This window comes from Meles meles, chromosome 16 (genome assembly GCF_922984935.1).
Source record: "Meles meles chromosome 16, mMelMel3.1 paternal haplotype, whole genome shotgun sequence".
In the NCBI taxonomy this organism is placed as follows: domain Eukaryota; kingdom Metazoa; phylum Chordata; class Mammalia; order Carnivora; family Mustelidae; genus Meles; species Meles meles.
Genome location: NC_060081.1, coordinates 23750459 through 23770100, shown reverse-complemented (window position 1 = coordinate 23770100; position 19642 = coordinate 23750459). Strand labels below are relative to the sequence as shown.

The window sequence follows — 19642 nt, the reverse complement described above, 5'->3', positions numbered from 1 at the left end:
ACTAATAAAGAATTTGGCAGGATTGCAGGATAATCAATTTTTTTTTAATATTTTATTTATTTATTTGACAGAGAGAGATCACAAGTATATAGAGAGGCAGGCAGAGAGAGAGAGGAAAGCAGGCTCCCTGCTGAGCAGAGAGCCCGACGCGGGACTCGATCTCAGGACCCCGAGATCATGACCTGAGCCGAAGGCAGCGGCTTAACCCACTGAGCCACCCAGGCGCCCCAGGATAATCAATTTTTATACACTAGCAATAAGCATTCTAAAAAAAAACAAAAACAAAAACAAAAACCTCATTGACCATAGCACCAAAAGGAGTAACATACTCAGGAATAAATGTAACAAAGGCAGTGGAAAACACACATTCTGAAAACTACAAAACATTGCTAAAAGAAATTAAAAGAATGGAAAAATATCCCATGTTTAACAATATCTTAAATATTGCTAAAATAGAACTACCCCAAATGATTTACAGATTCAAGGCACTTCTACCAAATCTCAGCTAGTTTCTTTGCAGAAACTGACAAATTCTAAGAGTCATATAGAAATTCAAGGGACCCAGATTCAATCTTGAAAAAGAAGAAAAAAGTTGAAGGACTCCTACCTTCTGATTTCAAAACTTATTACAAAGATATAGTAATCACAACTGTGTGCCACTAGCATAAGGACAGCCACATAGATCAGCAGAATAAAATTAAGCGTTTAGAAATAAATCCATACACCTACAATCAATTGATTTTCAATAAGGATGCCAAGACAGTTCCTTGGGAAAAACAAGTCTTTTCAATAAGCGATGCTGGGATGACTGGATAGCTATGTTCAAAAGAATGAAGCTGGACTCCTTTACATGCTCATACACAAAAATTATTCAAAACTGGTCACAGACCTTAACATAAGACATAAAGCTATAAACTCTTAGGAAAAAACATAAGAGAAATTCTTCATGACTATGAGTTAGGTAAGACCTTACATGTAACACTACATGCACAATCAACAAAAGAAAAAATAGATTAGACTTCAATAAAATTACACATCAAAGGACACCATTAAGAAAGTAAAAAAAGAATATATGGCATGTGTGAAAAGTTTTGCAAATCATTTATCACATAAAAGAATTAGATCTAGAACAGATAAGTAACTCTTACAACTAACAAGAGCAAAGGCCATGTCACCTCCACAACCCAAGTAGGAACCAATATATAGTAAGTGTCCAAGAAAAATTTTGGGGTAATTGATGACTCTTCATGTTACCTTAAACCAAACAAACACCTTTTCATGTCTGTATATCACTGTTTAAGTTAAAAAATTAATAGTTGTAATGATGGAAAATATCACATGGAAGGTAATGCACTCTAATTTTTTTCATTATCTTTTCTTTAAACAGTAAAATGCAGATGGAAGGAAAAATTAATTTTAAAAATGTCATACTGAGGACTTCCAGGCTTGGAGAACACTGGCAATCTCTTGATTCCAAATCTCCCCCTCATCTTCCTATGAAACCTTAATAAAGAAAATAAAACAACATGGACCCACATCTTTGGCATTTCTAGAGAAAAGAACTAGATTGCCATCTGATTTCTCTTAAGCAACATATAAAGCAAGGCAACCAGACCAACATATTTAAGAAAGTTAAGGAAAGCAAGTAAAAACAAAAAATATTATACTGATCTAAGGGGTCCATGTATCAAACCCATTGGAAACAACTATGAATGTGTTAAAACTCAGAGAATACTGTACACATACATCCTCCTTGAGAAATATAGAAGAACAGGGGTCAGTAAACTATGGTCCATGGGCCAAATCCAGTCAAACCTCTACTTGCATAAATAGAATTTAATTAAAATCTATGCGCCCTTGTTTCTGTATTATCTATGACTACTGTCAGCTGCAACAGCAGTTATGTAACTGCAGTAAAAGCTAGCTGGCTCAGAAAATTTAGAATTTATTCTCTGGTCCTCTACAGCAAAGCTTGGCCAACTCCCTACTGGACTATAGAAAAAGCTTCATCACAACAAAAGACTGGAAAGTTCTGGCAAAAGGAGTAAAGGCAAGCATTTCATGTAACTGTAGGGCTAAGATTAAAACAAGGGAGGAATCAATTTCCATTAAGAAAATACAGGTTGCAATCCTGATACCAAAGTAAACTTTAACCTAAAAACCATTAAACAAGATAAAGAAAGACAGTTTATGCTAAAGCCACACTCTGGTCTTGGAATAGAGCAAAGACTGTTAGCACACTTTAAAGATGCTGTTAGGTGTGACATCACCAACAGGATAAAGAAGGGAACTCCAAAAGTCTATCCCTCTACAACAGTAACAAATTGACCAAACTGTCAAAATCAACCTTTTCAGAACTCTAGGACCTAATAAAAAGCTTACAACAACCAGAGGAAATTTTAAAGAAAATTAATTTACCCATTTGCCATCCTCTACTCTGCAGATGAGCAGTGGTCATGAAGTTAACCACATACATTCCTAGCACAGGTTGCTAGTGCCAAAGGGAGCAACATGGACTTTATTCTGAAAAATTTGTGATTGTGTGTTCTGTCTGTCTCATGGTTCCCTGAAGGACGGACTCAAGGGCCCGCCTTTGTTTTACCTGTCTCAGAGTTTCTCCAGGACAGAAGCCATTCCCTTCAGTGGCATTTGTCAAAAGTATTTAAAGGCAAATAAATTAGTCACAGTGTTGAGGGGTAAAGGACAACAGCAGATTGTTACAGGGATTATAGTCAAACAGACCAAAAAACGTGGATGAAAAAGAAGCTTAAATATTAGATACTTGAGGGGAAAGGGGCTTTTTAAAGTTCCTCCACAAATCAGAGAATCTCAGGAGTCTGTATGCATGCTTGGGTCTAGACACATGTTCTGAAAAGACCTTAAGCTTTCACCTTTGACTAACCTTTGGGCACCATGCAAACAGGAAGTGAAGGTTAAGGGCAAAGCTGTAAACAGCCTTGCTATACTAATGTTGAAGGATTACCCCTAACAGTCAATCCGCAAGAACTAGGAGAATGTGTTTTTGTTTTGCCTATCTAGGCATTATGAAAATCTCTGTCAAATAACTAGCGGTCCACTAAGATAATGGAAGAGATTTCAGTGATCACACAACAAAGAATAAAGACATGTCAAAAGTAGTTTACAGGGGCGCCTGGGTGGCTCAGTGGATTAAGCCGCTGCCTTCGGCTCAGGTCATGATCTCAGGGTCCTGAGATCGAACCCCACGTCGGGCTCTCTGCTCCGCAGGGAGCCTGCTTCCTCCTCTCTCTCTGCCTGCCTCTCTGCCTACTTGTGATCTCTCTCTCTGTCAAATAAATAAAATAAAATCTTAAAAAAAAAAAAAGTAGTTTACAAGGCACTAAACAAACAACAAAATCCCCAACAGCAGCAACAACAGATACTGAGGGGGAGGATCTGATTTCAGTATTGCCAACTTAACAATATTCAAAATGTCAAGCTTTTAATATAAAATTACAACACATGCAAAGAAACAAGAAAGTATGATGCATTTACAGGAAAAAAGAAACTAACAGAAACTATCCCTGAAGAAACTCGGACATTGGTCTTACCAGACCACTTTATTTTATATTATTTTTAAAGATCTTATTTATTTGACACAGAAAGAGAGATCACAAGTAAGCAGAGTGGCAGGCAGAGAGAGAATGGGGGAAGCAGGCTTGCTGCTGAGCAGAGAGCCTGATGTGGGGCTCGATCCCAGGACCCTGAGATCATGATCTGAGCAGAAGGCAGAGGATTAACCCACTGAGTCATCCAGGCGCCCCTACCAGACCACTTTAAATCAACTATCTTGGGGCACCTGGGTGGCTCAGTGGGTTAAAGCCTCTATCTTCGGCTCGGGTCATCATCTCAGGGTCCTGGGATCAAGCCCCGCATCGGGCTTTCTGCTTGGTAGGGAGCCTGCTTCTTCCCTCTCTCTCTGCCTGCCTCTCTGCCTACTTGCGATCTCTCTCTATCAAATAAATAAAGAAAATATTAAAAAAAAACAACTATTTTATATATGCTCAGAGTTAAAGGAAATCACAGAGACTTAAAAAAAATCAGGAGACTGTGATCGCAACAAACATAGAATATCAATAAAGAGTTGAGAATTACAAAAAGAAACCAAATAGAAATTCTGAGCTGAGAACTACAATGACTAAAATGTAAAATTTACTGAAAGGATTCAATAGTTCTGAGCAAGGAGAAGAAAGAATCAGCAAACTTGAAGATAGGTCAATTGAGATTATACAGTCTGAGAAGAAAAGGAAAAAAAAAGAAAAAGAAAAAAAGAGCCGAAGAAACCTATGGGACATTATCAAGTATACCAACATATGTATAACAGGAGACCCAGGACAGAAGAAAGAGGCAGAAGGAATATTTGAAGAAATAATGACCCAAATTTCTCAGTTTTGATAAAAAACAACCAACACATCCAAGAATCAGAATGAACCCCAAGAAGGATTAAATTCAAAGAGATCTACAGTGAGACACATTATAATCAAACTGCCAAAACCTAAAGCCAGGGAATCCTGAAAGAAGTAAGAGAAGTAATTCTGTTAGGGACTTGGTAAGTTTAATAGCTGATACTTTTTTAAAACCATGGAGGCCAGAAGACAGTGGGATGATAAAATCAAAGAGCTGAAAGAAAAAACTGTCAACCTAGAATTCTATACCCAGAAAAAGTTCTGGAGATTGGTTGTACAACAATGTAAATATACTTAACATTACTGAACTAAGTACTTAAAAATGGTTAGGATGGTAAAGTTATAAGTTAAATACATTAGCATTTTACCACAATTAAAAATAAATTTAAAAAAAAAAACAAATTTTAAGACCTTACAGATAAACACTGAGGGAGTTTGTCAGACCAGTTTGTAGACCAGTCCTACATGAAATGTTACAGGAAGTCCTTCAGTAGAAATGAAAGGACAGTAGACAGTAACTCAAAAGCATACAAAGAAATAAAGAACACGGATAAAAATAAGTAAATGTAAAGCCAGTATTATTTCATTTTCAGTTTGTAAATCATCTTTTCCCCCCTATATGACATAAAAGCCACTTCCACATTGTACATATAACAATTAGGAAAAAATTAGTAAACTGAAAAATGATATTAAGAGACAGAAATATAACTATAATTTACACAATTAAGTGAGATCTCACACTTTATTCTAAACCAGCTTATCTCTAATTTGTATATCATATGGAAAAGATCCAGTATTGAGCTCAAAGCCAAGCACAATAAGCAAAGTCTACTACAAAAGATTACCAGCCAAAATGTCAAGATATCTGAAGTGGTATATTGTCAACTCTGCTAATAATGCTCAGTTTTACTAACTTTTCTGGGTCTTGAGTTCCGCAATTATGAAATGGGAAAGATGGGACATTATAAGAACTTATATGAAAAAAAAAGAAGAAAACAGTTGCCTTAAAATTCTTCAATTCCTTAATAAGTAAAGTAATAGGGAAATCCAAAGTATCATCATTATTATTACTATCAGCATGGATAAGCAGTTTCTTTATTTACCTGATGGTGCTGGATGTTTCTTATGTTGCATGAAAAATTCTGGTACAGCAGAAACTTATCAACATCCTTCTCATTTACTTTTTTTGAGGACACTTTTGCCAGAGATGATTGGATACAAATATACCTATTTTGGCACCTGTCCAGATAAACAAATATTCAAAAAGCAAGCAGTTATTAATATGCATGTTAGTAAAGAAACACATTATATGGAAATGACGTTAGCAAAAAATTTCTGCTATTACCCAATGAGATTTTTTTTAATGATGCCCAAGTATAAAAACGTATTGACCCATGAAAAGAGAACTCTGCTAACACAGATCCTCCAGATCTATATCTATCTATCTATCTATCTATCTATCTATCTATCTATATCAACCCAATCCTCCTATACAAGGCCTAAATCAGTTCATCTGCAGTCATGTAAGAGACCAAAACTACAAATACCAGATCAATAACTCTGTTCTAGAGATCATCCTTTTCTAACCACTGAGTTAGGCAGTCAGAGCCAAGTAAAAGCTAAAAAGAAGGGAAACGAAGATATGGCAGGACAGCTTCCAGGGATGGTGTATAAAACTGAAACAAATTTTGGTAGGATAATTACTTATAAACACATTTAAACCTAGCAATTCTCTTCCTTTGACTCATTCCTACTAGGAATTACTATTACTGAGGAAATAGGAAACTTCTCTCCCTGTATTAACAAAAACCCTGAAAAGCCACTGCAGTCAACTGATTCATCTCTACCTTTCCTCTCTGCACACCTCAGAGATGTGGAGAAACAAGAGCAAACTGCCGGCAAAACCCTGTCCTCTCTGCTGATACACAGCTGAAAAACATATTAAGTTTTAAGATAAAATCTTTTTTTAATAAGGCATATAATCCAAAAGCCCAAGTAGGGCCTAGGTCATGAGGTTTTAATCTCTTATAAATGGACCATGATACCATGGATAAGCAGCTCTCTCCATCTGCTGAAATTCATTTTGAGGTCAGCACTTTTATCTATACCTGGTATTAAACATTCTCAAGTTAACTCAATCACTTATAAATACCAGAAATGAGATATTATAATACATGTAAAGTACATACATCACAGTATGTCTAAGAAGCATGTAACCCAGTCTAAATGGATATGACTCTCTCTCTAGCATACATCGTATAATGCAATGGTTTTTCAACTGTTCTTCAGAGCCCTCCACTGAGGTGTGTCAGCATAAGGAGGATGAGCAGGCAGAGTTCCAGGCTCCCTGCCTAGAATTCAATTAAAGCAACTTTACTTTTATCTGTTTTACATATTAGGGTTCTGTTGCTTGAACAAAGAGTTCTGCTACCAAAAAAGGAGTCTAAAAATAAAGATTTTAATGAACACTAGTGTTAGCACTAACCATATGACCCTTAACAGCATGAGTCCACAAAGCAGAAAACTCTATAAAAGAGTTACTCACAATTTCCGAATGAAATCAAGTGTGTCTTTGTCTTTAGCAATCATGTCTGCTAAAATATGCTGCACTCCTGTTTCAATATCCTGGAGCGCTGAAAGTCCTTTAGGAGAAGGGTAAGGAGGAAAACAAAGAAAGAACTACAGATTGGTTTTTTAAGCCGATAATTAAATCATGATAAATTTATTTTGTGGAAATAAACCCTTAAATTGAAAACCTTAAGACAGAGAAGTATCATAGCAGTGACTAGCTTACCTCTGCAAAAACATAACAAGTCTCCAAAGCAATAACACAGGACCTTTACATACCATATAACCTAGTGGCAAAAAAATGCAGCTCTGGAGCCAGCCACCTGGTCAAATCCTAGTTTCATCAGTTACCAAATGTGTAACTTTGGACAAATTACTTGACTTCTCTGTGCCTCTGTTTCCTATAAAAATGGAGTAACAGCACCTGCTTCATGAAGTGTTTATGAAGAATAAATGTGCTATGGGAAATATGTATTAACAGAGTTATAACCTAAGGTATACTATTTCATACCAGTTACAAAAACTACTCTTTACAAATAATTTTGTTGATATTCTTATTTTGACTTATGAGGCATTTATTCACATTTTTAATGACCCATTTGAATTTCTCAAATCTCATGAGCACCAAACCAAGAGCCATTATGTCATTCATCTTCATAGCTGAATTGTCTACCAATGGTGCATTAAGTTCTTTCCAAGTGCTTCTGGTTTGCTAATTTATAGCAATGACTCTTGAACATTATGGCCCCTGTGATATCAACTTATATATAAACTGAGAGAGATCATTTGCATTGCTTTTTTTCCACTTCTTAGTTGTTCTATTTCCATGAAAGCTTTTCTTCTTGTATTAAAGTTTGAATTACACAAGCACTAACTATCACAATATGTTTTTCGGAGAGCATAGTTTTAATGAGTAATAGGTACAAAAGACAAAGGGAGTAAGAAGACAGACTTATGGAGTCACTAATAAAGAGATATGCCTTGTTGGGTTTTGTTCTAACTAACCCTAACTATTAAAATAACTACAATTATTTTAAAGAAATTTAACCATTAAAATTACTACAAATTCTGTTTACATTTTAAGAGAGTTTCCCTATAGGGGGATTTTCGGGAGTGAATTACTTTTGAGAGATAGAAGGCTGTATATGTAAAGGACCTAGAACAGCTGTGACATATAGTAAGCAGTCAATAAATATCTATTCTTGGGTGAGCTTCTCCCTATATCAGGCTTCATCTCAGAAAACCAGTCACTATGCACTAATTCCTGGAGTTCCAAAGCACCTTACAGCACCATTACAAAAAAATTTAACAAAGACACCAGGAAATAAGTCAGAAGTAAAGATGGAATGTACCTCCAATGAGAATCATCAATGAGAGAGAACAGAAAAAAGAAGTTATGTATTTTATTACTATAATAAGAGACCTTTAAAAAGCCCCCATCATTTTTGGCAAATATAATTTGAAAATTTTTTATAATTAATAAATCTTATATAATTAAAATTACACTAGAACTCTAGAGCAACATTTTGTATAGTTTGGGGATTTTTGTTTTGCAGAGCATTCCAGATCATTCTGATACTCATTAAAGTTCAAAACAAAATAAAAAACACTTCTGGGGAGGTACCTTGAGCTACCTCTAGAGCAGAGGTTCCTAATAGGAGGTAGAAATGATCAGACTCACTTGGGTAGCTCATCCAAATTATATTACCTCCCTCTCAGTCCCAACTAGGAAGAGAAAGGACTGGGAAGAGTCTTGTATGTTTGAATAAGCATCTTTTTCCATCACACAGAATTGATCATTGGGGCTTAAGACAGCCAAAAATAATAAGAGTTCAAAAAGTTTAGAACCTCAATGAAATCAGGAGAAAATAAGGATCACAGAAGCAGAAAATCACATCTCCTTTGTTGTAGTAAAAACTTCAGCCAGTTTCTTCAAAGCTCCACAACTGTAATAAAAATTGAAGGGCAAACACTTCTTTTCACTTTATCTGCAATAAGGGTAACTCTTATTCCACACAACAGAGCAATCAGCTACTCCTCCTTTTAAACAACATGGAGATATTCTGAAAATTCTAGGATATAGCCCATTTGTGGCACGTGTATCTTTTTGATTCAGACCAAGTTCTTATTGGTCTGTGGCAAGTAAGAAGTGTCCTCCACTTCACAGTGAAATAGCTGGTTTCTTAAACATTTCTTTGAGACATGACAGGAATGATAAAAGTATTTCTTTAGAAAACTAAGAGAACTGAGGATGATCATGAGTATGTGTATAGCCCAATCAATGAAGGGACAAAGAAAAGAAAAAACAATCCAAACAAACTTAAAAACCAGTATCTAACTTGTTTGGAATTAACTGTAATTCTCCAACATTTATGATCAGAGTAAAAGAAGGAGAGAATAAAGTAAACAGAAAGTTCTATATATGCGCTAGTACTTCCATAACTGCACTGAGCCCTGACGGAGCCCCATTATCAGAAGTATCACCAAGTGTCCATCACCACATAGTTCATAAGCATCACCGTATATAGCCATGCCTTAAAGAGACAGAGTTATCAAACCTACCCAGTAGGAACTCAGTATGTGTGCAAACTAAGGAAAACTTTGTACCAAAGGAGGTGGAAAGGAAAGGAAATCAATCATAAAAGAATAAAAACAGACATTAAACCTTTGTGTATCTGATATTCTGAAAACTCCAATATTTGATTCTAAGAAAACATACTATCACTGGGCAAGAAAGCCCCCACTGCGGCTGACCTTAATGCTTGGCTTTACAGTCTCAGCCACTAGTAAAACATTAAAATTGCATCATTTGAAAATCCAATTAAAAATAGACATTAAAAAATTAAACAAACTTGAGTTTTACTCATTTCAATCCATCTCTAAATTCAATGCTTATGTGCTTTTTCTTTTAATTAATGCCATTTTCAAAACAAATATTAAGATGTGTATATCTGTATGTGAACAGACATTTGTATTTTTAGATACTCATCTTAATCTTTTAATCGCAAACTCACATTGCTGAATAGTTTAAAATGAAAGCGGGTTATAATATGCAAGCATTCGCTATAGTGTAGTACAGAATGTGGATATTCTTATGAGAGACTGCCCTCTATAGACACTTAGGTCTCCTAGCCAAAAGAATAAACGGAAGGCTAAAGAAACTAGAACGAGCATAGTACTTAGGAGAGCACCAATCTCCCCATCCACCCTATGCTGTCAGAGCACTCCTATAAAAAGCCACTCTTCCTCAAAGAGCTCTCGCTCTAGAGGTTATTTTGTCAATAAAATCAAGGTATTTTGACATGTATCAGTAGTCACTTTCCATGGGTTTCTCTTAGAAATTCTCTCTCCCCTACTCTCTTTCCATCTCACTTTTATTCTTGTGCGTACATATACAAAAGGTTAGGAAGATACATTTCAGAAAAAAGACCCTTTACTCCTGGAGAGTAGAAGTGTGGAACTAGAACTTCACTTTATAACTAATTATGTCAGAATTGTTGAAATTCTTTTTAAAAAGTAGATGACTTTTATAATTAAATAAATTTTTAGAAAGAGTCAAAGTTTTAAAAGACAATATAGGACATTCTTTAAAACCTTGGGAAATGAAGAAATTTCTCTAAAAAGGAAAAAAAAGCAAGTATCTTAGAGAAAAGATTAGCAAAATTGAAAAAATTAATAAACTAAGTAGTAAAATTAAGACTTTCTATTTTCTGTTTATTTAATAGACAGCATAAAGAAAGTGAAAAGAAGTTACATACTGGGAGAAAAGATCTGTAATACATATAACAGAAAGACTATCTTAAAAAGTACTTATAAATTAATAAAAAAAGAGAAACAACACAATGAAAATGGGCAAAAGACTAGAACAGGTACTTTATCAAAAGAGGAAGCTGAATGGTGGCAGGAGGTATGTAGGGGTTTATTTTATTAGAGCTATTTATTCCTTATGTGCTATAATACTCTTTTGTATAGTCATTACATAATAAAACAATTTTTTTGACATAGTTTTCAAATTAAAAAAGGAAAAAGAAAAAGAAACAAGGATAATCTCTTGAAGTAAAGCTGATACCTTTCACATTGGGTCTAATGTAAGATAGCAGATTGAGCTCCCCTGGATTCTCAAGCAATGTCTTGGCTGCTCCTTCTAATCCCAACTGCTTAGCTCTTTGGGCTTTTGTGCCTTTGCTCCCAGTTTTATATGGAGCTGACTAGAAGGAAAAAAAAAGTAAAAATAATACCATATCATTCAGTTTTAAAAAGCAAGTCAAAATTAAAACACAAAATTAGAAGACATGATGGGAATACTAAAGACATCCTTTTCTCAACCCTTTCCTCTCCCTTCAGAGATGAATTAATACTAACCTTGCTGAAAGCAGTATCCCAAAGCGGCACAATGATCCCCTACTTACCAAATATACATTTTTCAGTCCTTATCTTGCCAAATCTCCTGCTACATATATCTACTTAACAAATGATGATTACCTTCTTCTCAGACCCTCTTCCCTATAGTCTTTCATAGTGTCATTACTCCTGATTCTCCTCCTACTTCCCTAACCATTCTTTCCATGTCTCCTTCTTCAGTTCTCCCTTCCTCCACCCATGCTTCAAAACTTAGTGTTCCTCAATGATCTATCCTGACTTGGTTATCCACAAACTCTCCCTGAGTGAAATCTTCCATTCTCATGGTTCTAAAGACCAACTATATACTGAAGACCCTCACAGCTAGGCCTCCAGCTGAGCCCTCTCCTTTAGGATTCTCAATTCCATAACCTACACTCATTTCTTTGTCTCCCCACTCAACTGGGAATGCCCTGGAGACAAGAAGTCTGTATTACTTATCTCAGCAAACCATACAAAAAAGCATTCGATAGATATTTATTGAATAAGCACTTTACTGAATTAAATAATGACGGCTGATGACTTTAGCTTTCTATTTCCAGATCTTATTTAACTATAAAAAGATCGAAATCATAATATAATTAGGTAGGTATTATATTAAAATATTAAAAGAGCACCTGGGTGGCTCAGTGGGGCTTCTGCCTTTGGCTCAGGTCATGATCTCAGGGTCCTAGGATCGAGCCCCGCCTTGGGCTCTCTGCTCAGCAGCAAGCCTGCTTCCCCCTCTCTCTCTCTGCCTGCCTCTCTGCCTACTTGTGATCTCTGTCTCTCAAATAAATAAATAAATAAATCTAAAAAAAAAAAAAAAGATTAAAAGTGTTCCCAGGACCCTGGGTGGCTCAGTCGTTAAGCACCTGCCTTCAGCTCAGGTCATGATCCCAGGGTCCTGGGATCGAGCCCCGCATCAGGCTCCCTGCTTAGTGGGAAGCCTGCTTCTCCTTCTCCTACTCCTCCTGCTTGTGTTCCCTCTTTTACTGTCTCTCTGTCAAATAAATAAATAAAATCTTAAAAAAAAAAATTAAAAGAGCTCCTTACCACATGTTCTAGTTCTTCAAAAGTTTTACAGTTCAGCAAGGCTTTTAACAAGCACTCAGACATCTTCCCCTCCTTCTTAATTTTTTGGATTGTACTATGAACCTTCTTTGCAACAGCCCTGGAAATAAAAACTTTTGTAATATACAAGACTTATGTGTCAAAACTTCCTTTTTGAGCTATCTCGAACTTACAGGAATGTTGTAGGTGAGATAAAAGCATTTTTTCTCCCCCTAGCCATTTAAGTTACCATTACTCAAATATTTTAGTGTATATTTTCTATAAACAAGAATCTCCTACATAATATAGCCATCAAAATGAGGTCGTGAATATAGATGTATTATTGTATTCTAATCCGCAGATCTCACCCAAGTTTCACCAACTGTTTCATTAATGTCCTTGACAGCAAATTCTGTTAAGAGTGGGTCGTATGTAATTGCCATGTGTCTATGGTCTCCTTCAAGCTGAAACAGTACCTCAGTGTCCCTTTGATTTTCAAAGCTTTGATACTTCAGATGTTACAGGCCAGTTATTTTGTAGAATGTCCTAGTTTGAGTTTCTCTGATGTTATAGAAGTAATGCCGTGTTCTTATCACTACATCCTTTAGGGGGCAAATGGTTTTCATTTGTACATTACTAATCACCTTAGATCATCTGATAGTGTCAGTGGGTTTCTCCATCATGCAGCCACTTTATTTCTTTATAATTAAGTATTTTTTGGAAAGGTACTCTAAAACTATTTAATTATCCCACTCCTTATTAAACTTTCAATTTATTTGTTGATTGATTTATATCACCACAGACTCAGAGTTTTTTATTTAATGGTTATAATCCATTATGAACACTTATTTTGATGCTCAATTATTCTGAATTTGACCAGAAGTAACCCCTCCAGGCTAGTTTCTGTGTTCTTCTGACATATCCCCATCATTCTTTGAGCACTTCCTTATTCTCTGGCACCCAATATTCCAGGCTTTTACTTTCCTTGCCCCAGCCCTGGAATTAGATGAATAGTACATAGAAACCAAGTTATGGGTGCTATATGTGCTCATTGCTACTGGGTATCACCACTCAGGACCAGCAAACCCTAGCACCCATACCTGGTTTCAAAATACCATTCTCCAATGGAGAGAGCCAGGATTTCACAGAGAAAAGCTGATTCCAGGAATCAATGCATAGGCAGGGGCAAGGGCACAGTCATAATACCACTTTATGATGATTTTGTACTATGAATACAAATCCTATCATTATATCTAATGCCTCTCATCTTATTTTGATACCTGTTACTACTTACAGCATCTGCCTAATTGGAACTGCTAAAATGATGGAAGAAAGTTAGATGAAAATATAGATTATTAGAAATGATTGATAGGAAAAAAATTAAATCCACTTACAAAAAAGAAAAAAAAGATTGTAAATTAAATAGGAAGCATATGCAGTACTTAGATTACAACCTGTGTATCTTTTACATTCCTGGTAGCCCAAGACGGTTTTCAGGGGCTGAAGCCCACCAGGGTCATTTTGACAAAAGGCCAGTGTCCTACTGGCTTGCATATATGGAAGAGGAAAGGCATCTTTAGAGAAAATAGAAAGCTTTTCCTACTACATATAATCAACCTTTGTTATTCACATTTTTAACAGTGATCTTCAGTAAAAAATTTGTCACCTTGCAACCTACTACACAAATACATGTAAATAATTTTAGATAAAGTTATAGAAACATAATATAAATATATATAATAGTTACATAAACATATGGTAAATATTTTCATGAAACAATATTTACTTTTACTACATAAATCACACTCTTACATATTCTATTCTCTATTTAATTTTTGTTAAAGTGGTAATGACCCACTACATTAGTTTCACTGCTCCTTTACAGATAGCAATTAACAGATTGAAAATCAATGTTCTAGTTATAGAAAATGTTGAGCTTAAGAAAAAAATAGAGACCATATCCCATTTCCAAATCTCTGCATGGTATACAAACATCTTCCAAGACCCAGTCAATGCCCCCACTTACTCAGAGAAATATCCTCCACTAATATTTGAAGTATTTCACCACTAACAGATACCCAGGGAATGAACTCTTCTGCCGAAGTGTTGTTTTTTTTATAGAAAAAGAAATAATAGTAATCTTGACATAAAGCTTCTATTTGTCCCCCATACAACCAAAAATTATTATAGTACCTTTAATTTTTAAAGTAAACTATCCTTGCTTGTTTGTGATACTTTCCTCAATTTCAGATCCCCAAATCCTCAGATTTTCTTCACTATCTTGCCTTCAACCAAACAGAAAGCTTACTTCACAATTTGTAAACTACGGGCCTTCTACATGTGGCCTGCAGATGGTTTCATTTAGCCCCGAAAATTTTTATATAAAAACTCAGATTACCAGGTTCTTTGGGGGAAAAAAAAAATAGGACAACTGGCAAACTCGGTGGAGAAGCCCACATGTCAGTCATCGGCTGGAGTAGATGCTTCCCCTCTTAGGAGTTAGGATCTCTAGTTTGTATCCCTTGATGCTTGATTATACTAACTTGGGCCTGGAAGACTTAAATCTGAAACCACTTCATTAACTAGTCATTTACTTCTGGGCTGGCTAATTGATTTTGCCTCTCAAGGAAATATAACTCTCTACCTATTAGCATTTTGATCTCCTGCCACTAAAAGAACTTCAACAAAAGGTGTAGAAATGCTAGTGACATGCAGGTTCCTCCCACCCAGGAAGATTATTAGGCTGCTTGTAAAAAATAACTTTTAGCACTTTTAGAATGGCTTGAAGGTAAGATTCTATCCAATATCTATCAGATCCTTGTCGTAGAGTTGAAGAACACACACATTAACAACACAGTGCTTGGCATGTAGGAGACATGCAATAAATGCATGAATGGTGAAGAATGTTTAAATAAACTGTACTGAAAAATACAGTTAATCTTATAGTCTTTGCACGCTTATTTCTGAGTCATTACAGTAAGTCCAGACATATAATATTTTAAAGGATGCTTTTCATTCTATAGCTATACAAAACTTAAAACCCACTAATATCAAATTACCATGCTCTTTCAAAGATCAGAAAAAGGAAATATACATATTTGCCACCAAACTCTATACTGCCAAAAAGACTCAACATTTAGGGACTTCACAGTATTAAGAGGACAGTTTTACATAAGCTATTGAAGATTCTGTTTCTCAGTTTCCTTCCTTTGCCATTACGCACAACTATTTCTATGAGAGAGTATGAAGGTCAAACTCTCAAGCACACACTTTTAAGGCAAACCTCCTTCCTGCTCATGTGTGCCCAAGCTATTCATAAATGCTCCAGCAGAGGGACTCTGTGCACACCTAAAGAAGTAAAATGAACCTGACTTCCTCTGTCAGAAGGTGACTATATTCAATTACAGTAATTCAAGAAGACAAAACAATGGGACTGTTGAAATATGCTGTCATTCACTTCCTCACTGTTTCTCCTCACTGGTTCACAAGGCCTCTTTCCACTCATAGTAGGCTCCTCCCTTCCCAGGTTTCTTACCGGAGCTCCTCCAAGGTTTGTCGAACTTCTCTCAAGGAATCAGCATCGAGGTTATTAATAAGCTCTTTTCGATACCGTATAATGAAGGGAATTGTGTTATCATCATTAAAGAGACGAATAATGTTGGCACAAACCCAAAGTTCAATATTAGTTCTCTCAGATAAAACCTGCAAATTAAAGATACTTAGTGATTTAAACATTTATATGATAATGTATGGTTCAAATATAATCAAATAATGTTCTTCAGTCACTTAGAAACACTTGTGGTGGTTTGAAAAAATATATAAATGTACTAACAATCATAAAACCATCATTTCATTAATTCAGTAGAATCCAATCAAAGCCACTCTGTAGTCAATCAAATTCTACAGGACTCAATAAGACTCCTTTTTCACCTCTCAAGATCAGCAGCAAAGATCAAAGAGTTGTTAACTCATTGTGTTGGCATGTGTCAACACATGACACTGTGTTGTCTCACTGCTAGTGAGAAAGTGCAGTGGTCTAAGCTCTGGAGGAAGAAAAGTTGGCAGTATCTACCAAAATTTATAATGCATAAACTCTTGGACCCAGCAATTCCACTCTGGAATTTATCCTGGTATATTCATACTCCTAGAAAATGATACTATTTATAGTGAAGAACCTTTCCCAGTATAATAAAAGTCAGCAAAAACTTAAGTCTATACTAGGAAACTGGTAAATAAATCATGATATGGTAAGAGTAGAATGAATACCATGCAACTAATCTTATGTGAAGTGATACGGAATGACTCACGAGACCTAGGAACATGGCTTACTTTCAGAAAAGGTAATGGATGAGTAAGGGTAGGAAAACTTTTCTGTATCTTTCGATTTTCATATCAAACACATATACTGCATATTTAAAATAATTAATTTTTTAAAAAGCAAATCTATAAGTTTCAGGAGATTGTACACATAAGCAGAAAAGTTTAGAGAGGTCAGCCTGAAGAAGAGAAAGAAGGAAAGGCAATTTCAGTAACTGATCTCAAAACCTAAGCAGATTTTTCGAGTACAGCATAAAAGACTAAATTTTATTATTATTTCAATCCTGATACCTATGATCAGCCAAAATTGGAAGAGGGGAAAAAAAACCCAGCAAAGTTACTGAAGAATTATCAGAATCAATTAATTAACAAAATCAAGTCAATATATAAGACGGGACGAATTTCAAAACTACAGATGAAATAAGAAGCTGAAATCCAGAGATTATCGAGGGAGGGTACTCATTCTCCTGGCCATCTCAAATCCTGAGGCCCACATCTTCCCACATTTTGATGCATTAATACCATCTCTCTGATGAGTGAGAACGCCAGCTTGACATCTCCAGCCCTGGCTCTCTTCCACATGAGCTACAGACTCATTTAGACAACTACTTGAGATATTCTCTTGAAAACATAACAGGCATCTCAAACTTGGCTTTGCAAAGTGATCTCCCTCTCAGACTTATTCCTTCTCCAGTTTTCCCCCTTATGTCCAAATAGCAGTTCAAGCCACAAAACTAAGAGACTAATCCTTTTGTTTCCGTCAACTCTTAATCCACTCTATCATAAGAACTAATTAACTCTAACTACAAAATATTTCTGTAATCTATTACTGTTCTTCATTTCTTCCTTCCCACACCTGTCTAGTTCAAGCCAGGATTACTCAACAGCGTGTAACTATTCTTGCACCCATTCCAATCCCATCTATTCCAGTCTCCATGAACCAACAAGAATTATCTTTTTAAAATGTATATTGGGGGGTGCTTATGTGGCTCAGTGGGTTACAACTCTTGATTTCAGCTCAGGTCATGATCTTAGGATCTTGGGCCCCATGCTCCATGCCCATCGGGCTCCACGCTCAGTGGTGAGTCTGCCTGAGGTTCTTTGTCCCCCTCTTGCTGCCCCTCCCCCCCATCCCGCCTGCACGCACATGTGTGTGCACTCTCTCAAATAAATAAATAAATCTCTAAAAAAGATAAAATGTATACTGAATCATGTCACTTAACTAGTTAAAACCTTTCAATGATTTCCCATTGCATTTAGAATCTAAACTCCTTACCATGACCCAAAAGACATCAGTCTACTGACAACCTCATCTTATCTAATCCTCCGCTCAATAGAAGCCTGACCCAATGGGGGTGGCCTGGGTGGCTCAGTTGGTTAAGCATCTGCCTTCAGCTCAGGTCATGATCTTGGGGTCCTGGGATTGAGTCCCACACTGAACTCTCTGCTCAGTGGGGAGCCTGATTCTCCCTCTCCCACTGCTGCTCCCCCTGCTTGTGCTGTCAGTTAAATAAATAAAATTTTAAAAGAAGAAGAAGAAGAAGGTGGCAGTCCCAATGACTTTCTCTTAGTTCCTAGAACAAGCCCAGTTGTTGCCCTCTTTAGAGACCTTCTGAGGTTGCTCTCTCATCCAGAAATGCTGCTCTTGCTTATTATTTTCCCTGACCCCTACAAAATCAGACTCATTAGTATTTTCTCAAACCTGAACCTCTTCCTATTTTTTATTCCAACTAACATCGTCTTCTACAACAGAAATTCTCAGGAATATTATGGCTATCTCCTCCAACACCACCTTCCCACTATGTATTAGCTATGCACCTTGAGAGAACTTGATCTGAACTCTACCTCCACAGCATTTTTTTTCAGTATCCAACTGTCTTATATATAACAGCCAGATGTGGCCAGAAACATTGGTCCAGTCAGCATGAAACTCAAGATTTGGGTTGAAACTCTGGACCCAGATACAGTTTCTTCTAGAGAAACATGGTTTGTACACATAGACTCTTTTTTTTTAATGATTTTATTTATTTATCTGACAGACAGAGATCACAAGTAGGCAGAGAGGCAGGCAGACAGAGAGGGGAAACAGGCTCCCTGCAGAGCAGAAAACCTGATGTGGGGCTTGATCCCAGGACTCTGGGATCATGACCTGAGCCGAAGGCAGAGGCTTTAACCCACTGAGCCACCCAGGCGCCCCTGTACACATAGACTCTTAAAGCTGAGAATGGCAGTACTAAGAGAATCATGGAAAGACTGTTTCAGTGCACTGATCAAACTATTCCTGTTAGAGGTCAAGAAACCACCTTCACTGTGTAAGCTAGTTTGAGACGCGTTTTCTCTTACTGCAACCAAAAAGCATTCTAGTCAATGTCCTCAGTATCACTGTGAGTTCCCTATCACGACCATATAAACTATCATTAAGGAAGCAAACTGCATTTCTAAAATGCCTGTTCTTTCCCTTCAAGTTCCCTTTCTGCTAATATCATTTTTTATCTGAACCACAGAGCAGTTCTATGCTTTCTACCCAGCCTCTCTGCATTACTGCTGATTATATTTCTAAAACAGAGATATAATAAATCAGGTATTTTTTCTGAACAGAAGCTCCAATAACTTTTGTCTATATACTGGTAAAAGTTCAACCACCATGGCATAGTTTTAAAATATCTTCCTAAGTGTGGTTCCAAATTGCAGTGTCTTACAGGAGTAAACAACTGAGAAGAGAAGGTAAATGTTAATGCAAATAAAAAGAAACAAAACAGGATGTGCCAGTGATACACTGTTTTCAGGGAAGAGAAAGGTCCTGCAGGGGTAATCAAGGAAGGCTTCTTACAGGGGTGCATTTCAATTGGCCCTTGAAAGGCCAGATTCTAAAAGACAGATATGAAAAATGAAAATGATCAAAA

The 19642-nt window shown here is 36.4% G+C and overlaps 1 protein-coding gene across 3 annotated transcripts in view; it reads right to left on the bottom strand.

Moving 5' to 3' along the window:
* SRBD1 (S1 RNA binding domain 1) overlaps positions 1-19642 on the bottom strand; it is a 203397-nt gene that overhangs the window by 160726 nt on the left and 23029 nt on the right. For all 3 annotated transcript variants that reach the window (XM_045981714.1, XM_045981717.1, XM_045981715.1), the window contains exons 5-9: positions 15958-16124; positions 12426-12543; positions 11062-11200; positions 6970-7066; positions 5528-5663 (exon numbers count right to left, since the gene is read on the bottom strand). In XM_045981714.1, the coding sequence (XP_045837670.1) occupies positions 5528-5663; positions 6970-7066; positions 11062-11200; positions 12426-12543; positions 15958-16124 (657 nt within the window). The remainder of the gene's footprint in view (positions 1-5527; positions 5664-6969; positions 7067-11061; positions 11201-12425; positions 12544-15957; positions 16125-19642) is intronic.